The sequence below is a fragment of the Cherax quadricarinatus genome, chromosome 81 (assembly GCF_038502225.1).
Source record: "Cherax quadricarinatus isolate ZL_2023a chromosome 81, ASM3850222v1, whole genome shotgun sequence".
NCBI classification, from domain to species: Eukaryota; Metazoa; Arthropoda; class Malacostraca; order Decapoda; family Parastacidae; genus Cherax; species Cherax quadricarinatus.
In genome coordinates this window covers 9,098,776-9,119,244 of record NC_091372.1, presented here as the reverse complement: position 1 = coordinate 9,119,244, position 20,469 = coordinate 9,098,776, and the positions used below count along the sequence as shown (strand labels likewise).

The window sequence follows — 20,469 nt, the reverse complement described above, 5'->3', positions numbered from 1 at the left end:
GTACTAGTCCCTCTAGGATTTTCCAGGTGTATATAATCATGTATCTCTCCCTCCTGCGTTCCAGGGAATACAGGTTTAGGAACCTCAAGCGCTCCCAATAATTGAGGTGTTTTATCTCCGTTATGCGCGCCGTGAAAGTTCTCTGTACATTTTCTAGGTCGGCAATTTCACCTGCCTTGAAAGGTGCTGTTAGTGTGCAGCAATATTCCAGCCTAGATAGAACAAGTGACCTGAAGAGTGTCATCATGGGCTTGGCCTCCCTAGTTTTGAAGGTTCTCATTATCCATCCTGTCATTTTTCTAGCAGATGCGATTGATACAATGTTATGGTCCTTGAAGGTGAGATCCTCCGACATGATCACTCCCAGGTCTTTGACGTTGGTGTTTCGCTCTATTTTGTGGCCAGAATTTGTTTTGTACTCTGATGAAGATTTAATTTCCTCATGTTTACCATATCTGAGTAATTGAAATTTCTCATCGTTGAACTTCATATTGTTTTCTGCAGCCCACTGAAAGATTTGGTTGATGTCTGCCTGGAGCTTTGCAGTGTCTGCAATGGAAGACACTGTCATGCAGATTCGGGTGTCATCTGCAAAGGAAGACACGGTGCTGTGGCTGACATCCTTGTCTATGTCGGATATAAGGATGAGGAACAAGATGGGAGCGAGTACTGTGCCTTGTGGAACAGAGCTTTTCACCGTAGCTGCCTCGGACTTTACTCTGTTGACGACTACTCTCTGTGTTCTGTTAGTGAGGAAATTATAGATCCATCGACCTAGTGTTGCAAGCGCATCTTATTCATCAATAAAGATACCCATAGTGTTGCAAGCGTATCTTATTCATCATTAAAGATACCCCTAGTGTTGCAAGCGTGTCTTAATCATCAATAAAAATCCCCTTAGTGTTGCAAGCGCATCTTATTCATCAATAAAGATACCCCTAGTGTTGCAAGCGTGTCTTAATCATCAATAAAAATACCCCTGGTGTTGCAAGCTTGTCTTATTCATTAAGATGCCCCTAGTGTTGCAAGCTTATCTTATTACTTCAATAAAAATACCCCTAGTATTGCAAGCTTGTCTTATTCATTAATAAAGATACCCCTAGTGTTGCAAGCGCGTCTTATTCATCAATAAAGTTGCCCCTAGTGTTGCAAGCGCGTCTTATTCTTCAATAAAGATGCCCCTAGTGTTGCAAGCGTATCTTATTTATCAATAACGATACCCCTAGTGTTGCAAGCGTGTTACAGCTGGGTTTGATTGGTGTCGTGGGTATGGGAGTTAATTCTTGGGTAGTTGTGGGTAGGGGTTGTTTTGATAAGGACCTGTTTTGCATGGGCCAGTAGGCCTTCTGCAGTGTTCCTCCATTCTTATGTTCTTATGTTACAATAATTTTGCAGCCAGCTGGCCCAGTGGCTAAAGCGTCTGGAGTTTAACGACTCGCCCACCGCGAGTTCAATCCCCGCCCGTACCCTGATTTGTTTACCTAATATTCCTTGATGTTAATAATTAAGACTGTTATCCTTGTAATAAAGATATAGTAGATATAAGTCCAACACTACAATTTTTTGGGGGGAAAACAACGTTTCGCTCACTGAAATTTTCATAATTTTACTTTGCAGGAGCTGAGGCAAAGCTCGTGGAGAGCAAAACGTTGCCACAATGAAATGTCACTTAACATATTGTAAGTAGTAGTACATGTGTGTGTGTATATATATGTGCGTGTATGTATATGTATATATGTATGTATGTATGCATGTATGTATGTATATATATATATATATATATATATATATATATATATATATATATATATATATATATATATATATATATATATATATATATATATATATATATATATATATATGTCGTGCCGAATAGGCAGAACTTGCGATCTTGGCTTAAATAGCAACGCTCATCTTGCCATATAAGATAAGTGAAAATTTGTGTATGCAATAATTTCGCCAAAATCATTCTGAACCTAACGACAAAAATATATTTCACTGTGTTTGTTTAGTATTAAATTATTGTAAACAAATCTAAAATATATTTAGTTGGGTTAGGCCAAAATAAATTGTTCTTGCTATAATAAGGTTAGGTAAATTTTCTAAGTTCCTTTTGGTGCAAAATTATAAATTTGTACATCGACATTAATGAAAAAAATATATTTTTAAACGTATAAGATAAAATTTTAGAAAGGACTTAATTTTAAATGAGTTCTTGCTAATTGACCAGTTTTACATATTCGGCACGACATATATATATATATATATATATATATATATATATATATATATATATATATATATATATATATATATATATATATATATATATATATATATATATATATATATATATATATATATTTATATATATCCATCACAGTGTGGAGCGACAGGGAGGAGCTGCTGACCACAGGGAGGAGTACAAGATCAGCAAGTACAGGGACATTAGCCAACAGTATCAATTTGTCCCAGTGGGATCAGAGACCTTGGGATCATGGGGAAAAAATGTTACACGTTTCCTTAAAGAATTGGGTTCCAAACTCACGACACCACCAGGGACCCAAGGGCAGCCACTTTCATGCTCCAGCACCTCAGCGTCGCCATCCAGAGGGGAAATGCTTGCTGCATACTTGGTTCGCGTCCAGCCTCGGAGGAGCTGGAGGAAATTCATGATATTTGATACATTGTGCCATTGTATTCATGTTTATTTTTTCTGTAAATGTATTCTGTTTATTAATAAATGTTCACATAGAATATAAAATATATAGGGGGTGGTAGGAGAAGAAAATATTCAAACAGCTCCGGGGAGAACCTTGAGTTTTTCCTGAGGTACGTTTTTTGTCTTCTCTGAGGATGAGGGTCCCCAGTCCGGCCATAGAGGTGGTACCTCCCTATATATATATATTTTTTTTTCAACAAACCAGCCGTATCCCACCGAGACAAGGTGGCCCAAAAAGAAAAACAAAAGTTTCTCTTTTCAAATTTAGTAATTTGTAGATTAGAAGGGGTTACTAGCCCCTTGCTCCCGGCATTTTAGTTGCCTCTTACAACACGCATGGCTTACGGAGGAAGAATTCTGTTCCACTTCCCCATGGAGATAAGAGGAAATAAACAAGAATAAGAACTAGAAAGAAAATAGAAGAAAGCCCAGAGGGGTGTGTATATATATGCTTGTACATGTATGTGTAGTGTGACCTAAGTGTAAGTAGAAGTAGCACGACGTATCTGAAATCTTGCATGTTTATGAGACAGAAAAAGGGACACCAGCAATCGTACCATCATGTAAAACAATTACAGGCTTCCGTTTTACATTCACTTGGCAGGACGGTAGTACCTCCCTGGGTGGTTGCTGTCTACCAACCTCCCTATATAAATATATATATATATATATATATATATATATATATATATATATATATATATATATATGATGTATGTATGCATGTATATATAGTATATGTCTGTATGTATATATATGGATGCATTAATGAATATATGCACGTGTATATGTATATATATACATATGTGTGTATAAAGTATAATGAACACTTGTCAGTGCTCAGAAATAATCCCCATGCGTACCTACCAATGTATGTATAAAAGTACATATATATGAATGAACGTATATTTGCACTGTATGTATGTATCTATTTATCATTTTCTGAAGGTAGACTTACGGAACAAGGTGATCAATCGACGGTCCACAGACAGAAAATTGATATGTCTGATAGCATTTCTTGGAATTTTTTAATCTACTCTGGTTTTTGCACATACGTAGTCTTGAAAGACTCTGGCCAGGTCTGGAGTCTTGTTTACACGTCGTGAAACATTTCAGGGTCCCATGACTTTCTCCCGCAGATGTTAACCTAGTTAGCGCGAGCTTACTAATACAGAGGGTGTGACCCAACCGTGGATAAAAACTAGACGTTTGTGGGGGAAGAGATGGGTGTGTTCCCTTCAATGTCACTCTCCACACCTGTTGCCCCTTTAGAGAAGGGAGCGAAGGGTATCTTTGATGCTGGTGAAACTGACTCTGGGTGTAAAGTATAATTTGAGCAAGAGACAGGGATGGGGGTTTGGAGTTTGGGAAGGACGTGATAAGTGTGGACCAGTAGACCTTCTGCAGTATTTCCTCATTCGTTACGTTCCTCTGCAGTTGGAGATGCCATCCACTTTCTCGGGTCTAACTTGATGGCACCTCTCAGCCAGCTCCCAAGCGATGTGTGACCCATAAGGATTTAGAGCGTTGTAAAACTGCAACAATAACGACCAAAACAACTATAGAAACAACAACCACCGCAGCAATAGCCACAGCAATCACAACAACAACAAAATAATAATAATAATAATAATAATAATAATAATAATAATAATAATAATAATAATAATAATAATAATGATAATAATAAAAATAATAATAATAATAATAATAACATTAATTATCAAAATAATGATAATAATAATAATAATAATAATAATAATAATAATAATAATAATAATAATAATAATAATAATAATAATAATAATAATAATAATAATAATAATAATAATAATCATAATAATAATAATGATAATAAAAATAATAATAATAATAATAACATTAATTATAAAAATAATGATAATAATAATAATAATAATAATAATAATAATAATAATAATAATAATAATAATAATAATAATAATAACAGAAATTTCAACTGTCCTGAGTTAACTGTTAAATTTCACGGTCACGAATCTCTTACTACGCGTTAAGAGTCATCTATTTACAAGTAACTTTACAATAACGAGATACGAACTAGACTGTCACTGTAAATCTTATGTCTAGAAGTAAATTCACTTCGATCTAAATGAGGTAAGTCACTATTATATTAAGAATTATAACTTGCACGCACTGTGTCACTGTAGACTACAAGAACATTTCACCCTCCAGGGATGCAACATTTCACCCTCCACGGAAGCGACATTTCACCCTCCAGGGATGCAACATTTCACCCTCCACGGAAGATACATTTCACCCTCCAGGGATACAACATTTCACCCTTCAGGGATGCAACATTTCACCCTCCACGGAAGCGACATTTCACCCGCCAGGGATGCAACATTTCACCCTCCATGGAAGCAGCATCTCACCCTCCAGGGATACAACATTTCACCCTCCAGGGATGCAACATTTCACACCTCCACGGTAGCAACATTTCACTCTCCAGGGATGCAGTATTTCACACTCCATGGATGCATCATTTCACCCCTCCACATAAGCAACATTTCACCCATCCATGAATGCAACATTTCACCCCTCCAAAGAAGCAACATTTCACCCCTCCATGGATGCAGCATTTCACACTCCATGAATGCAACATTTCACCCCTCCACAGAAGCAACATTTCACCCCTCCATGGATGCAACATTTCACCCCTCCATAGATGCAACATTTCACTCCTCCATGGAAGGTGTGTTCATTTAACGTTACGTACTTGCAAGTCCCTCCCGAGAAGATTATCACCAGTAATCCCTTTCTTAAATCACTTGTAAACACAACTGCTGAATAGCAAATTTCTGTCTTAACTGTTAGTAATAATTTTCCACAAGCTATATACACTGATGGATCTAAGCTGGAGTCTCCTGGCAGTGATGGGTCTAAGCTGGAGTCTCCTGACAGTGATGGGTCTAAGCTGGAGTCTCCTGGCAGTGATGGATCTAAGCTGGAGTCTCCTGGCAGTGATGGGTCTAAGCTGGAGTCTCCTGACAGTGATGGGTCTAAGCTGGAGTCTCCTGGCAGTGATGGATCTAAGCTGGAGTCTCCTGGCAGTGATGGATCTAAGCTGGAGTCTCCTGGCAGTGATGGATCTAAGCTGGAGTCTCCTGGCAGTGATGGGTCTAAGCTGGAGTCTCCCGGCAGGGCTGCATCTAATCTTGTTGCCCACCTCTCTAAGAACGATGCGTCTTAGCTGGAGTCTCCTGGCAGGGCTGCATCTGATCTTGTTGCCACCTCTCTATGAAAGATGGGTCTAAGCTGGAGTCTCCTGGCAGTGATGGGTCTAAACTGGAGTCTCCTGGCAGTGATGGATCTAAGCTGGAGTCTCCGGGCAGTGATGGGTCTAAGCAGGAGTCTCCTGGCAGTGATGGGTCTAAGCTGGAGTCTCCTGGCAGGGCTGCATCTGATCTTGTTGCCACCTCTCTAAGAACGATGGGTCTAAGCTGGAGTCTCCCGGCAGGGCTGCATCTAATCTTGTTGCCCACCTCTCTAAGAACGATGCGTCTAAGCTTGAGTCTCCTGGCAGGGCTGCATGATCTTGTTGCCACCTCTCTAAGAACGATGGGTCTAAGCTGGAGTCTCCCGGCAGGGCTGCATCTAATCTTGTTGCCCACCTCTCTAAGAACGATGGGTCTAAGCTGGAGTCTCCCGGCAGGGCTGCATCTAATCTTGTTGCCCACCTCTCTAAGAACAATGCGTCTAAGCTGGAGTCTCCCGGCAGGGCTGCATCTAATCTTGTTGTCACCTCTCTAAGAACGATACATCTAAGCTGGAGTCTCCCGGCAGGGCTGCATCTAATCTTGTTGCCCACCTCTCTAAGAACGATGCGTCTAAGCTGGAGTCTCCCGGCAGGGCTGCATCTAATCTTGTTGCCCACCTCTCTAAGAGCGATGCGTCTAAGCTGGAGTCTCCCGGCAGGGCTGCATCTAATCTTGTTGCCCACCTCTCTAAGAACGATGCGTCTAAGCTGGAGTCTCCCGGCAGGGCTGCATCTAATCTTGTTGCCCACCTCTCTAAGAACGATGCGTCTAAGCTGGAGTCTCCCGGCAGGGCTGCATATAATCTTGTTGCCCACCTCTCTAAGAACGATGCGTCTAAGCTGGAGTCTCCCGGCAGGGCTGCATCTAATCTTGTTGCCCACCTCTCTAAGAACGATGCGTCTAAGCTGGAGTCTCCCGGCAGGGCTGCATATAATCTTGTTGCCCACCTCTCTAAGAACGATGCGTCTAAGCTGGAGTCTCCTGGCAGGGCTGCATCTGATCTTGCTCCCACCTCCTTAAGAACGATGAGAACTTTGTTAAGTCAGGCATAAGAATTAACAACTGGGCGTCTACACTGGAAACTGAATTGTTTGTCATCCTAATAACACAAGCTAACTTACGACACTGCGATTGACTCTGTGGTTATCACTGATTCTGTGTCATCACTGAAGGTTCTTGACTCACATGAGTCTAACAGATAGCTCAGTGGAGAAGTCAGATATACACAGATACTCAAAAATTCGGGAAAAGGGAATTAATGTACAATTGTTATGGATTTCATTAGACATTGAAGGAAAATGTAGAATATAACTTTTTTGTGTCTGTGTCTAGCATTAGGGATAATATTAGGAGAGAAGTGAACAATGAAAATGATTGTTATAGGAATGTAGTTAGAAGCCTGAGTAGATCTATAACCCACTATGATAACATGAACATAGATAAGTATGTTTATGGAGCAACTTGCAGTGTGAACACTGACTGATATTTTAGTGGCCAGGCTTAGGCTTGGTTACAAGTACTTCTGGCAGTCTGGCAGACACACAGACTGATGTTATAGTGGCCAGGCTTAGGCTTGGTTACAAGTACTTCTGGCAGTCTGGCAGACACACAGACTGACTGATGTTATAGTGGCCAGGCTTAGGCTTGGTTACAAGTACTTCTGGCAGTCTGGCAGACACACAGACTGACTGATGTTATAGTGGCCAAGCTTAGGTTTGGTTACAAGTACTTCTGGCAGTCTGGCAGACACACAGACTGATGTTATAGTGGCCAGGCTTAGGCTTGGTTACAAGTACTTCTGGCAGTCTGGCAGACACACAGACTGACTGATGTTATAGTGGCCAGGCTTAGGCTTGGTTACAAGTACTTCTGGCAGTTTAGGAGACACACAGATGATCAAACCAAACCTAAGTGTCCACTTATTGAGCAATATATTGATAGACAGTATAATAACCTATGTGATATGTCAAGATATCTTATCAATGAAAATAAGATACAAGATATATTAAGCAAATTTCCGAATTTTGCTTGCAACAGATAAGTGAACAGTACTCCTGTAAAAACCCTTTGGGTCCTAGTTCCTGGGCCTTTTGTGTATCCATACGTTCTTGCGCTACCCTCCACAGAATGGATTTGTAATGCACAGTACACTAGCCACTTCAGCGGCTAGTACCTGCAGTGGGCTTACCAAAGATGGTTTACAAAGACGGTTTACAAAGATGGTTTACAAAGATGGTTTACAAAGATGGTTTACAGGTGTAACATCTTACTCTATTGAAGTTTTCCTGTCTGCAGTAAAGAGTTTTATTTGTTGGAACTGATTCTCAGTTTAGCAAGGAAACTTTAGAGGGCATTTCGGTCTGTTTAATGACCATTATCAGATTGTGCAGTGTAGTTTATACAATGGGGAACTGCAGTAGATTTTGTGTCTGTGTTCATCTAGACATTAAATCTATTTTCATAGACCTAGAGTTTAGTTATAGGAAGGTTAGCCTCGACGTAAACAGTGAAATTCTTTGCTGTCTACTCTTCTTATCTACTACACCATTTTCTTCAGTGTACTATCTGTACTTTCATGTACTCCGGTGTACTCCCCGTACTCTACACTATTTGTGACCGTCACCACCTGCCCTGTGAAGGTTCTGTGCACCAGCTGTAGCCTTATCTATGTAACTTTGAGCCGAGATGTAAATACTCTGTGAGATGCTGTGACATCTGTCTCTGTGGTCACAATACCCCACAATACCCCTCCACCCACAATACCTCTACTCACAAAACTACCCTGAGCAATAAACGCAATACATACACCCACAATACTCCGCCTACAATGCTACCCTTCCCCTGGGTAATAAATGCGATACCTTCGGCTATCTTAGTGTCTCACGTATTAACGCCTCCCACAATATCCCCAGCCACGTTTCCTCCCCACGATACCACCCTGGGCGAAACACGCAATACCCTGCTCCACATTCCACATTCTTGTCCGTTCCATCTCTCCAAATTCTCACAAAAACTCGTTCCTCTCAACCACACTGAAACAGATATAAATAAGGCAGATTTCGACCGTCTCACAGTCAAGATTCGTCTCTCAGACGTAACACAATGAATTCAAAGGTATAGATTGCCTCTCTTATTGCTCCTGATATCTATATAGATCTTGCTAACTATACACTACGTGGTATAGATTTCTTGTTATGTCTCTTTTTGATTTGAATACACATCTCGCTATCTGCCTAGTATTTAAAGACAGATATCAGATATTTTTTCTAACAGGCATACTTGCAACTTGTAAAGCACTTGAACGTATACACACACACACACACAGACTCACACACACACACACACACACACACACACACACACACACACACACACACACACACACACACACACACACACACACACACACACACACACACACACACACACACACACACACACACACACACACACACACACACATATATATATATATATATATATATATATATATATATATATATATATATATATACATACCTCTTGCAATTTATATATAGGTTATATGTACTTATTTGCTAAGAAACGTGAGAATTTTAAATTCTTCTGTTTTCAAAATTTCAGATTTTGCTGGTGTTGTGCCTGACAGCTGTTGCTGTGGCAGACAAGAGACCTTCCTTCACTTATGGACCTCCAAGGGTAATATATATATATATATATAATGAAACATTATTCTCCTTATTTTTTAACTGGTTGGGAAATCCATACTAGCATTCTAGATACTCATGTATCAGGATTTAAATTAGATAAGTTTAGATTTAGAAAGGACATAGGAAAGTATTGGTTTGGAAATAGGGTAGTTGATGAGTGGAACAGTCTACCTAGTTGGGTTATTGAGGCTAGGACTTTGGGTAGTTTCAAATTTAGGTTGGATAAGTACATGAGTGGGAGGGGTTGGATTTGAGTGGGACTTGCACATCGGAGCTTGTTTCTTGGGTGGCGTTGAAAATTGGGTTGGGCAAATGTATATTAGTGGGATGAATTGTAAAGGACCTGCCTAGTATGGGCCAACAGGCCTGCTGCAGTGTTCCTCCTTTCTTATGTTCTTATGTTCTTATGTTGTTGATCTAGGAAAATAACTTTTCCTGTTCTAGGAGCAAGAGTTCTAGATCATTTTCTAGGGGAACTAGAGGAATTAGCTATAATATTTCTTGTATGGATTCGCAACATAATTTTTTTTATCTTTGCTGATAAGCAAATATCCTTTTGAAAATAGATAATTTTTAATGTAAGGAGAAAATATTTGTGTTTAAAATAAGATTAAATTCACTCAGGAATAATGTCAACGATTTTCAATGCTAAAAATATTTGTAGAAGGGTTCTGAGGAGGCATGGATGTTATGGATAACTTAGGATAACTTAGGATAATCCAGGATAACTTAGGATAATCTACGATAATCCACGATAACTTAGGATAAGGTTGACTCTTTTCCATTGAAATAGTTAACGTTGTTGCAATATTTTTTAGGGTTCTTCTGAGGAATCTGGTCCAGCTCAGTACAACTTCAACTGGGCTGTCGATGACGACCCCTCAGGCAACGAGTTCGGTCACCAGGAGAGCCGCGACAACGACAACACCAAGGGGTCGTACAGCGTACAGCTCCCCGATGGTCGTCTCCAGACTGTGACTTACTACGTGGACGGTGACTCAGGCTACGTGGCTGACGTCCAGTACCAGGGAGAAGCTCGCTACCCTGACTCTGACGAAGTCAGGGCCTACGCCCCTCCAAGACCAACATATGGATAAGACCATCTCTCAGATCAACATATGGATAAGACCATCTCTCAGATCAACATATGGATAAGACCATCTCTCAGATCAACATATGGATAAGACCAACTCTCAGACCATCATACGGTTAGGAGCATCTCTTAAGAGAGCATATTATATAGCCCACCAGACTAACATACTGATAATAAATTCTCTAAAGTCAAGGGAAACCTACTGATTAGCATATATTGTAATGTAATATCTAGGGACCAATGTGTATATGTAATTATTTATTTACTTCTTAATAATGCAATTAAATCAAATTCACTGCCAAAAGCCTTTTTGTCTGATTCCTCGAGAACTGCAGTTGATTTACAATACTAAGAACTGCTACTGATTTACACACAACACTAGGGACTGCTACTGATTTACACACAACACTAGGAACTGCTACTGATTTACACACAACACTAGGAACTGCTACTGATTTACACACAACACAAGGGACTGCTACTGATTTACACACAACACTAGGAACTGCTACTGATTTACACACAACACGAGGAACTGCTACTGATTTACACATAACACTAGGAACTGCTACTGATTTACACACAACACTAGGAACTGCTACTGATTTACACACAACACAAGGGACTGCTACTGATTTACACACAACACTAGGAACTGCTACTGATTTACACACAACACTAGGAACTGCTACTGATTTACACATAACACTAGGAACTGCTACTGATTTACACACAACACTAGGGACTGCTACTGATTTACACATAACACTAGGAACTGCTACTGATTTACACACAACCCTAGGAACTGCTACTGATTTACACACAACACTAGGAACTGCTACTGATTTACACACAACACAAGGGACTGCTCCTGATTTACACACAACACTAGGGACTGCTACTGATTTACACACAACACTAGGAACTGCTACTGATTTACACACAACACTAGGGACTGCTACTGATTTACACACAACACTAGGAACTGCTACTGATTTACACACAACACTAGGGACTGCTATTGATTTACACACAACACTAGGAACTGCTACTGATTTACACACAACCCTAGGAACTGCTACTGATTTACACACAACACTAGGAACTGCTACTGATTTACATACAACACTAGGAACTGCTACTGATTTACACACAACACTAGGAACTGCTACTGATTTACACACAACACTAGGGACTGCTACTGATTTACACACAACACTAGGAACTGCTACTGATTTACACACAACACTAGGGACTGCTATTGATTTACACACAACACTAGGAACTGCTACTGATTTACACACAACACTAGGAACTGCTACTGATTTACACACAACACTAGGAACTGCTACTGATTTACACACAACACAAGGGACTGCTACTGATTTACACACAACACTAGGAACTGCTACTGATTTACACACAACACTAGGAACTGCTACTGATTTACACATAACACTAGGAACTGCTACTGATTTACACACAACACTAGGGACTGCTACTGATTTACACACAACACTAGGAACTGCTACTGATTTACACACAACCCTAGGAACTGCTACTGATTTACACACAACACTAGGAACTGCTACTGATTTACACACAACACAAGGGACTGCTCCTGATTTACACACAACACTAGGGACTGCTACTGATTTACACACAACACTAGGAACTGCTACTGATTTACACACAACACTAGGGACTGCTATTGATTTACACACAACACTAGGAATTGCTACTGATTTACACACAACCCTAGGAACTGCTACTGATTTACACACAACACTAGGAACTGCTACTGATTTACATACAACACTAGGAACTGCTACTGATTTACACACAACACTAGGAACTGCTACTGATTTACACACAACACTAGGGACTGCTACTGATTTACACACAACACTAGGAACTGCTACTGATTTACACACAACACTAGGGACTGCTATTGATTTACACACAACACTAGGAACTGCTACTGATTTACACACAACACTAGGAACTGCTACTGATTTACACACAACACTAGGAACTGCTACTGATTTACACACAACACAAGGGACTGCTACTGATTTACACACAACACTAGGAACTGCTACTGATTTACACACAACACTAGGAACTGCTACTGATTTACATACAACACTAGGAACTGCTACTGATTTACACACAACACTAGGAACTGCTACTGATTTACACACAACACTAGGGACTGCTACTGATTTACACACAACACTAGGAACTGCTACTGATTTACACACAACACTAGGGACTGCTATTGATTTACACACAACACTAGGAACTGCTACTGATTTACACACAACCCTAGGAAATGCTACTGATTTACACACAACACTAGGAACTGCTATTGATTTACACACAACACTAGGAACTGCTATTGATTTACACACAACACTAGGAACTGCTATTGATTTACACACAACACTAGGAACTGCTACTGATTTACACACAACACTAGGAACTGCTATTGATTTACACACAACACTAGGAACTGCTACTGATTTACACACAACACTAGGAACTGCTACTGATTTACACACAACACTAGGAACTGCTACTGATTTACACACAACACTAGGAACTGCTACTGATTTACACACAACACTAGGGACTGCTACTGATTTACACACAACACAAGGGACTGCTACTGATTTACAAACAACACAAGGGACTGCTACTGATTTACACACAACACAAGGGACTGCTACTGATTTACACACAACACAAGGGACTGCTACTGATTTACACACAACACAAGGGACTGCTACTGATTTACACACAACACTAGGCACTGCTACTGATTTACACACAACACTAGGAACTGCTACTGATTTACACACAACACAAGGGACTGCTACTGATTTACACATAACACAAGGGACTGCTTTTGATTTACACACAACACTAGGGACTGCTACTGATTTACACACAACACTAGGGACTGCTACTGATTTACACACAACACTAGGAACTGCTACTGATTTACACACAACACAAGGGACTGCTACTGATTTACACACAACACTAAGAACTGCTACTGATTTACACACAACACTAGGAACTGCTACTGATTTACACACAACACTAGGAACTGCTACTGATTTACACACAACACTAAGAACTGCTACTGATTTACACACAACACTAGGGACTGCTACTGATTTACACACAACACTAGGAACTGCTACTGATTTACACACAACACTAGGAACTGCTACTGATTTACACACAACACTAAGAACTGCTACTGATTTACACACAACACTAGGGACTGCTACTGATTTACACACAACACTAGGAACTGCTACTGATTTACACACAACACTAGGAACTGCTACTGATTTACACACAACACTAAGAACTGCTACTGATTTACACACAACACTAGGGACTGCTACTGATTTACACACAACACTAGGAACTGCTACTGATTTACACACAACACTAGGAACTGCTACTGATTTACACACAACACTAGGGACTGCTACTGATTTACACACAACACTAGGAACTGCTACTGATTTACACACAACACTAGGAACTGCTACTGATTTACACACAACACTAGGAACTGCTACTGATTTACACACAACACTAGGGACTGCTACTGATTTACACACAACACAAGGGACTGCTACTGATTTACACACAACACTAGGAACTGCTACTGATTTACACACAACACTAGGGACTGCTACTGATTTACACACAACACTAGGAACTGCTACTGATTTACACACAACACTAGGAACTGCTACTGATTTACACACAACACTAGGAACTGCTACTGATTTACACACAACACTAAGAACTGCTACTGATTTACACAAAATACCAATTATTATGGATTTACAAAGAAAGCCAAGAACTGCTATTAATTTTCACACAGCATCAAAGAACACCGAGAACTATTGATTTACAAATATCAAGAACTATTGATTTACAAATATTAAGAACTATTGATTTACAAATATCAAGAATTATTGATTTACAAATAACACCAAGAACTATTGTTTTACAGTTATCAAGAACTATTGATTTACAAATATCAAGAACCACTGATTTACAAATATCAAGAACTATTAATTTACAAATAACATCAAGAACTATTGATTTACAATGGATACCAAAATCTGCTATTGACTTACCGACATTATGCAACCTATGAGAATCTTTACTGAAGAAACGTTTCGCCACTCACTTTCTTCATCAGTCCAACACAAAGCAGGAAGGTATACGGAGAGGAGGAGTTTGAAGTAATCAGTCCCTCAGAGTGGAATCTATGTGTTCAGTCCATCATTCTGAAGGAAGTGTGGGGCAGCCCCTCACCTCTAACTTCCAAAGCTGGTGTCTACACCATCCCCCGTGGATTCTGTCCCAAGAAATATGTAGGTGAGACAGACAGAGACCTTGCGCTTCGCCTGAACGAGCATCGAAGTGCCTGTAACAGAGACGATGTAAGGTACGCCTGTGTCCTCCACAGAGACTCCACGGGGCATTTGACGAACTGGGATGAGGTACAACTCGTTCTCACCAAACCAGACCTCAGACGCCGACGGTGTCTAGAAGCCTCACTAATCACCGTCACCGACACAATAGAATGTAACACTGGAAACCACAAAATTTGTAATACATTAGCATACATGATAGTCAACCAGGCAAAGCACCACCAACCCAACAACACAGGAGTCACATCATCTCATAGTCTACCCGTCCTCATCCCAACATTGTATTCTTCAGGTCACCATGCGTCACTCACACCTCACTCTCCGCCTATATATAATGTCTTTCTACCTCTGTATGTTAGAGGTACATTCACACACCACGTGCACCATGCCCAGCCCTTCTAGGGCAGGGTAGGTGCCTGAGCCAGAGCTCGCAGCTCACAAGACTGTCATTCTCATTAGCCCCCTTGGGGTGGGGATGGCAGACCAGAGAGGCCTAGCTTCTCCCTACGAGCCCCGTGACGGCGGGGAATGTGGCTAGGCCTGGGGACAGTTGGTCCCAAAGATGAGGAGGTACTTGTACCTCCTCCCATGGGAGACTTAGGTCTCAGACATTCCCTAGAGAGGGAGCCAAGGCCGGGCCACCACTTGGAAAAGGTGTATAATAAATGTATAATAAATAATGTATGTCAAGGACCCAGGACCGAAACGTTTTCAAATAAATATGTCCTAGAGTTTACTTACGTGTTTTTCTAAACCAATTTCTGGGTATTTATTACCAAGGTTTATACCAATAATAATAATAATAATAATAATAATAATAATAATAATAATAATAATAATAATAATAATAATAATAATAATAAAATAATAATAAAAATAATAATAATAATAATTATTATTATTATAATAATAATACATTTGAATTTGCTTCGTGACCATTTACAAGGTTTTCTTATCCTCTCACCAGGTATTTTACTACACTTTACTATGGTACTTTATTGTCGATTATTGTTATTATTATTATTATTATTATTATTAGTAGTAGTAGTAGTAGTAGTAGTATTGATGATAGAAGTAGCAGTACTAGTGATGATAGTAGTAGTATTAGTACTATTGATGATAGTAGTAGTAATAGTAGTAGTGATAGTACTAGTAGTAGTAGTAGTAATAGTAGTAGTAGTGATGATAGCAGTAGTAGTAGTGATGAAAGTAGTAATAGTAGTTGTAGTAAGTAGTAGTAGTAGTGATGAGAGTAGTAGTAGTAGTAGTTGCAGTAGTAATAGTAGTAGTAGTAGTGATGAGAGTAGTAATAGTAGTAGTTGTAAGTAGTAGTAGTAGTAACCACACGGAGACAGAAACCTGAAGAATGAAGTTAGTCTGTATATGTCGACCTGTTAATGAAGTTTACGAGGTGCATGTGTCTCCGAGTTTACGTATTGAGAGTTTACCTTAATCACTATTTTAGGGATTAAAGTATTCTTGACTGGCGGTGTACAGGTGAGGTGCGCCCTTTATGATCGTAATCCACAGCCTTAAAACTTGCAAATCGATTCGTTGACTAGAGACGTCATGCAGAGTTAATAACCACTTTGTAGTCCATAGTTTTTTAAACCCACAATTCATTAGATCAAGGTTGTGTATCGTAACGCAGAGCCTCGCCCCACAACGCCTATGCTCCAAGCAACAAACGCAATATCTCGTTCCACATACCTTGATTTCGACTGCTTCCTTGCATGCGTGCTGCAAAAACTTGACTTTCTGCCTTACACGGGATGGGATATAAGGTGCCGAGGCTGTAGCTGTCTCACAGTCAAGAGTTTCCTCCAGACACAACACAATGAACTCCAAGGTAGCTGATGTCTTGAATTTTGTTTAATGGAGCAGTAGCCACGGAATGTTAGCTTGTGCTTCCATGTCAGACAATGAGGGTTGATGTTCTATCAGTCTTTGTATTGAATGATGCATGTGAGTTTGACATAAATTTAATTTATTAAATTTATTGTGTTAATGTTGAATAAGGCACAATACCCTGGCTAGAACGATTCACAACTAACTCATGAGACCGCTACTGGAACAACTCACAACTAATCCACAATACCCTCGCTGCGACAGTCCCCAACTAACAACTCCGTGGCTGCAAGATTTCACAACTAAGCCACAATCCAGTGACTGAAACAATTCACCACAATCCCATAAAATTCGTATTGATCAAAACAACGTTTTGGTCTGTCAAGACAATTAAGAAACTGCCATAATGATCCAAGATTTCCAGAACGTCTATTCCGTCTTCAGACTATGAATTAGTTGTTACACGTGCTAAGGTCCTGTGAAAATTAATAATAAGATCTTTTGTAATTTCTAGATTCTGTTGCTGCTGGGTCTTGTTGCTGTCGCTTCTGCTGACAAGCGACCATCCTTCTCCTATGGCCCACCTCAGGTAATATATAAATTATCGTAAGCTAGAAAAAAAATATGTGAAATGTTCTGATCTAGATGGGAAACCAGACTGGTTCAAGTCTTCAGCTAAAATCTCAGTGTTATATGTTATTTTATAGTTTATAAATTAAGGGAACCGTAGATTACTGGTGGAAAGTTAGGTTCGCAGAGACGCTGAACCGATTCCCATTTATGTTGAGACGTAAGAACAAGCCTCCCACTGTTGCTGCCCATGTTTTCCTACCAATAATAAGGTTCCTGGATTTCGTGCCTTTACTGTAACGAAAGTAAGACGTATGAGCAAATCTTCTTACTGTTGCTGCCCATGTTTTCTTAGTAGTAAGAAGGTACCTGGGTGTAAGTCGTCTGTTGTGGGTTTTAGTCTCACGAGTGCAAGATGTAAAATCTGGTTTCCCTGCTCACCTAGCAGTAAATGGGCACCTTGGTGCTAGTGAGTGTCAACCTGGGCACGGAGAGATTTTGTTTATAAAGATTTTTCGTTACCAAAACAATAGATTTCATTATAGATATAAGAGTGTTTATCATTCTATCGATGAAAGAAGAATTATTTAAGACATTCTTACTTATTTTTTTTATTTTTCAGCATTCTTCAGAGGAATCTGGTCCAGCTCAGTACAACTTCAACTGGGCTGTCGATGACGACCCCTCAGGCAACGAGTTCGGTCACCAGGAGAGCCGCGACAACGACAACACCAAGGGGTCGTACAGCGTACAGCTCCCCGATGGTCGTCTCCAGACTGTGACTTACTACGTGGACGGTGACTCAGGCTACGTGGCTGACGTCCAGTACCAGGGAGAAGCTCGCTACCCTGACTCTGATGAAGTCAGGTCTTACGTCCCTCCAAGACCAACATATGGATAAGACCATCTCTCAGATCAACATATGGATAAGACCATCTCCCTGACCAATGTATGGCTATGGCCATCTCTCAGACCAACATACAGAGACCAGCTCCAAGACCAATACACTTCTAGGACCATGTTTCTGTGGAAATAGATGTGTGGACTCGATACACAGTCTATTAAAATCTTGAAACTTGCAATGCTTGGCCAAAAGCTGAACAAAACTTACTACTAATACTAATACTAATAATAATATTAGTATTATTATTATCTTTATTATTATTATAGCAATCGCAATTATTTATGTATCTAATAAATGCATTATTTTCATATTAATTTGTTTGAGTTCCTTCATAACCATTTATTCTACGATTTCTACTATAAGAAGAAATATATACGTATAATATATACGTATAAAATGTACGTATAATATATACGTATAAAATGTACGTATAATATATACGTATAATACCTTATTAGTCTCTGTAACAACCTTATTAGGCTTTTAACGACCTTATTAGTATCTGTAACGACCTTATTAGTATTTGTAACGACCTTATTAGGCTTTTAACGACCTTATTAGTATCTGTAACGACCTTATTAGTCTCTGTAACAACCTTATTAGGCTTTTAACGACCTTATTAGTATATGTAACGACCTTATTAGTCTCTGTAACAACCTTATTAGGCTTTTAACGACCTTATTAGTATATGTAACGACCTTATTAGTCTCTGTAACAACCTTATTAGGCTTTTAACGACCTTATTAGTATTTGTAACGACCTTATTAGGCTTTTAACGACCTTATTAGTATCTGTAACGACCTTATTAGTATTTGTAACGACTTTATTAAACTTTTAACGACCTTATTAGTCTCTGTAACAACCTTATTAGGCCTTTAGCGACCTTATTAGTATCTGTAACGACCTTATTAGTATTTGTAACGACCTTATTAGACTTTTAACGACCTTATTAGTCTCTGTAACGACCTTATTAGTATTTGTAACGACCTTATTAGACTTTTAACGACCTTATTAGTCTCTGTAACGACCTTATTATTATTTATAACGGCCTTATTAGACTTTTAACCACCTTATTAGTCTCCGTAACGACCTTATTAGTGTAATAAAGTTGGTAGAATTACCGACAATATGTAAAGTAAAAGGACACAAGTGCAACTAATGTGACATTTATTGTGGCAACGTTTCGCTCTCCAGGAGCTTTATCAAGCCATTACAAACAATACATGGACACAGAGGGTATATAAAGGCTCAGAGTGAGGTGCAATACTAGTGAGGTAACATTTCGATGTTCACTAGTGGTAGTAGTAGTAGTAGTAGTAGTAGTAGTAGTGGTAGTGACAAAAGTAATACAATATGGTAGAGCAATTAATTCGTACATGAGTAAAAGGATATAAAAGCTATTACTTGGGTAACATAAAAATAGGTTGGACAAATATAGACTGGAATGAGGCAGCTTGTTTCAGTGTTCACTCTCTGTGCTTTGTGTAGTATAACAGGAGAGACTATGTGATGGCAGGGTTTACTGTTTTCAGGAGGATTCTTGCTAAGACTTCAGAGATGGTGAAGCTGCCTTTGTTTTGTTTAATTGTATTCGAAACAGCGATCAGTGCTGATTCGAGGCACTTGCGTCTGCGGAACCCTTTTACTTTACATATTGTCGGTAATTCTACCAACTTTATTATAGATAGAGCTTTTGGTCATCTGACCAAGGCCTTCCACTGGCATACCACTCCACCCCTTTAAAAATTAAGGTTACAATAATTCTTATTTTTAAAGGGTTTGGGTTTGAGAAGGACCTGCCTAGAATAAACCAGTAGGCCTCCTGCAGTGCTCCTCCCTTGCGTTGTTAAGTAGCACGAACACACTGATCCA

The 20,469-nt window shown here is 39.5% G+C and overlaps 2 protein-coding genes across 2 annotated transcripts; both read left to right on the top strand.

Annotated features, from left to right (window-relative positions):
• The first annotated feature begins 9,102 nt into the window (after nucleotides 1-9,102).
• Nucleotides 9,103-10,888, top strand: LOC128699858 (pro-resilin-like). The gene is made up of 3 exons (XM_053792647.2): nucleotides 9,103-9,135; nucleotides 9,625-9,699; nucleotides 10,529-10,888. The coding sequence occupies exons 1-3, from the start codon at nucleotides 9,124-9,126 to the stop codon at nucleotides 10,805-10,807; spliced, it is 366 nt and encodes a 121-aa protein (XP_053648622.1). The 5' UTR covers nucleotides 9,103-9,123; the 3' UTR covers nucleotides 10,808-10,888.
• A 6,200-nt stretch (nucleotides 10,889-17,088) lies between these two features.
• On the top strand, nucleotides 17,089-18,865 carry LOC128699857 (pro-resilin-like). The gene is made up of 3 exons (XM_053792646.2): nucleotides 17,089-17,124; nucleotides 17,638-17,712; nucleotides 18,316-18,865. The coding sequence occupies exons 1-3, from the start codon at nucleotides 17,113-17,115 to the stop codon at nucleotides 18,592-18,594; spliced, it is 366 nt and encodes a 121-aa protein (XP_053648621.1). The 5' UTR covers nucleotides 17,089-17,112; the 3' UTR covers nucleotides 18,595-18,865.
• The last annotated feature ends 1,604 nt before the right edge of the window (nucleotides 18,866-20,469 follow it).

Excerpts from the sequence above, each read along its gene's own strand:
- LOC128699858 (XM_053792647.2), top strand. Across the intron at positions 9,700-10,528 it reads TCACTTATGGACCTCCAAGG|GGTTCTTCTGAGGAATCTGG; the intron begins GTAATATATATA and ends AATATTTTTTAG.
- LOC128699857 (XM_053792646.2), top strand. Across the intron at positions 17,713-18,315 it reads TCTCCTATGGCCCACCTCAG|CATTCTTCAGAGGAATCTGG; the intron begins GTAATATATAAA and ends TTTATTTTTCAG.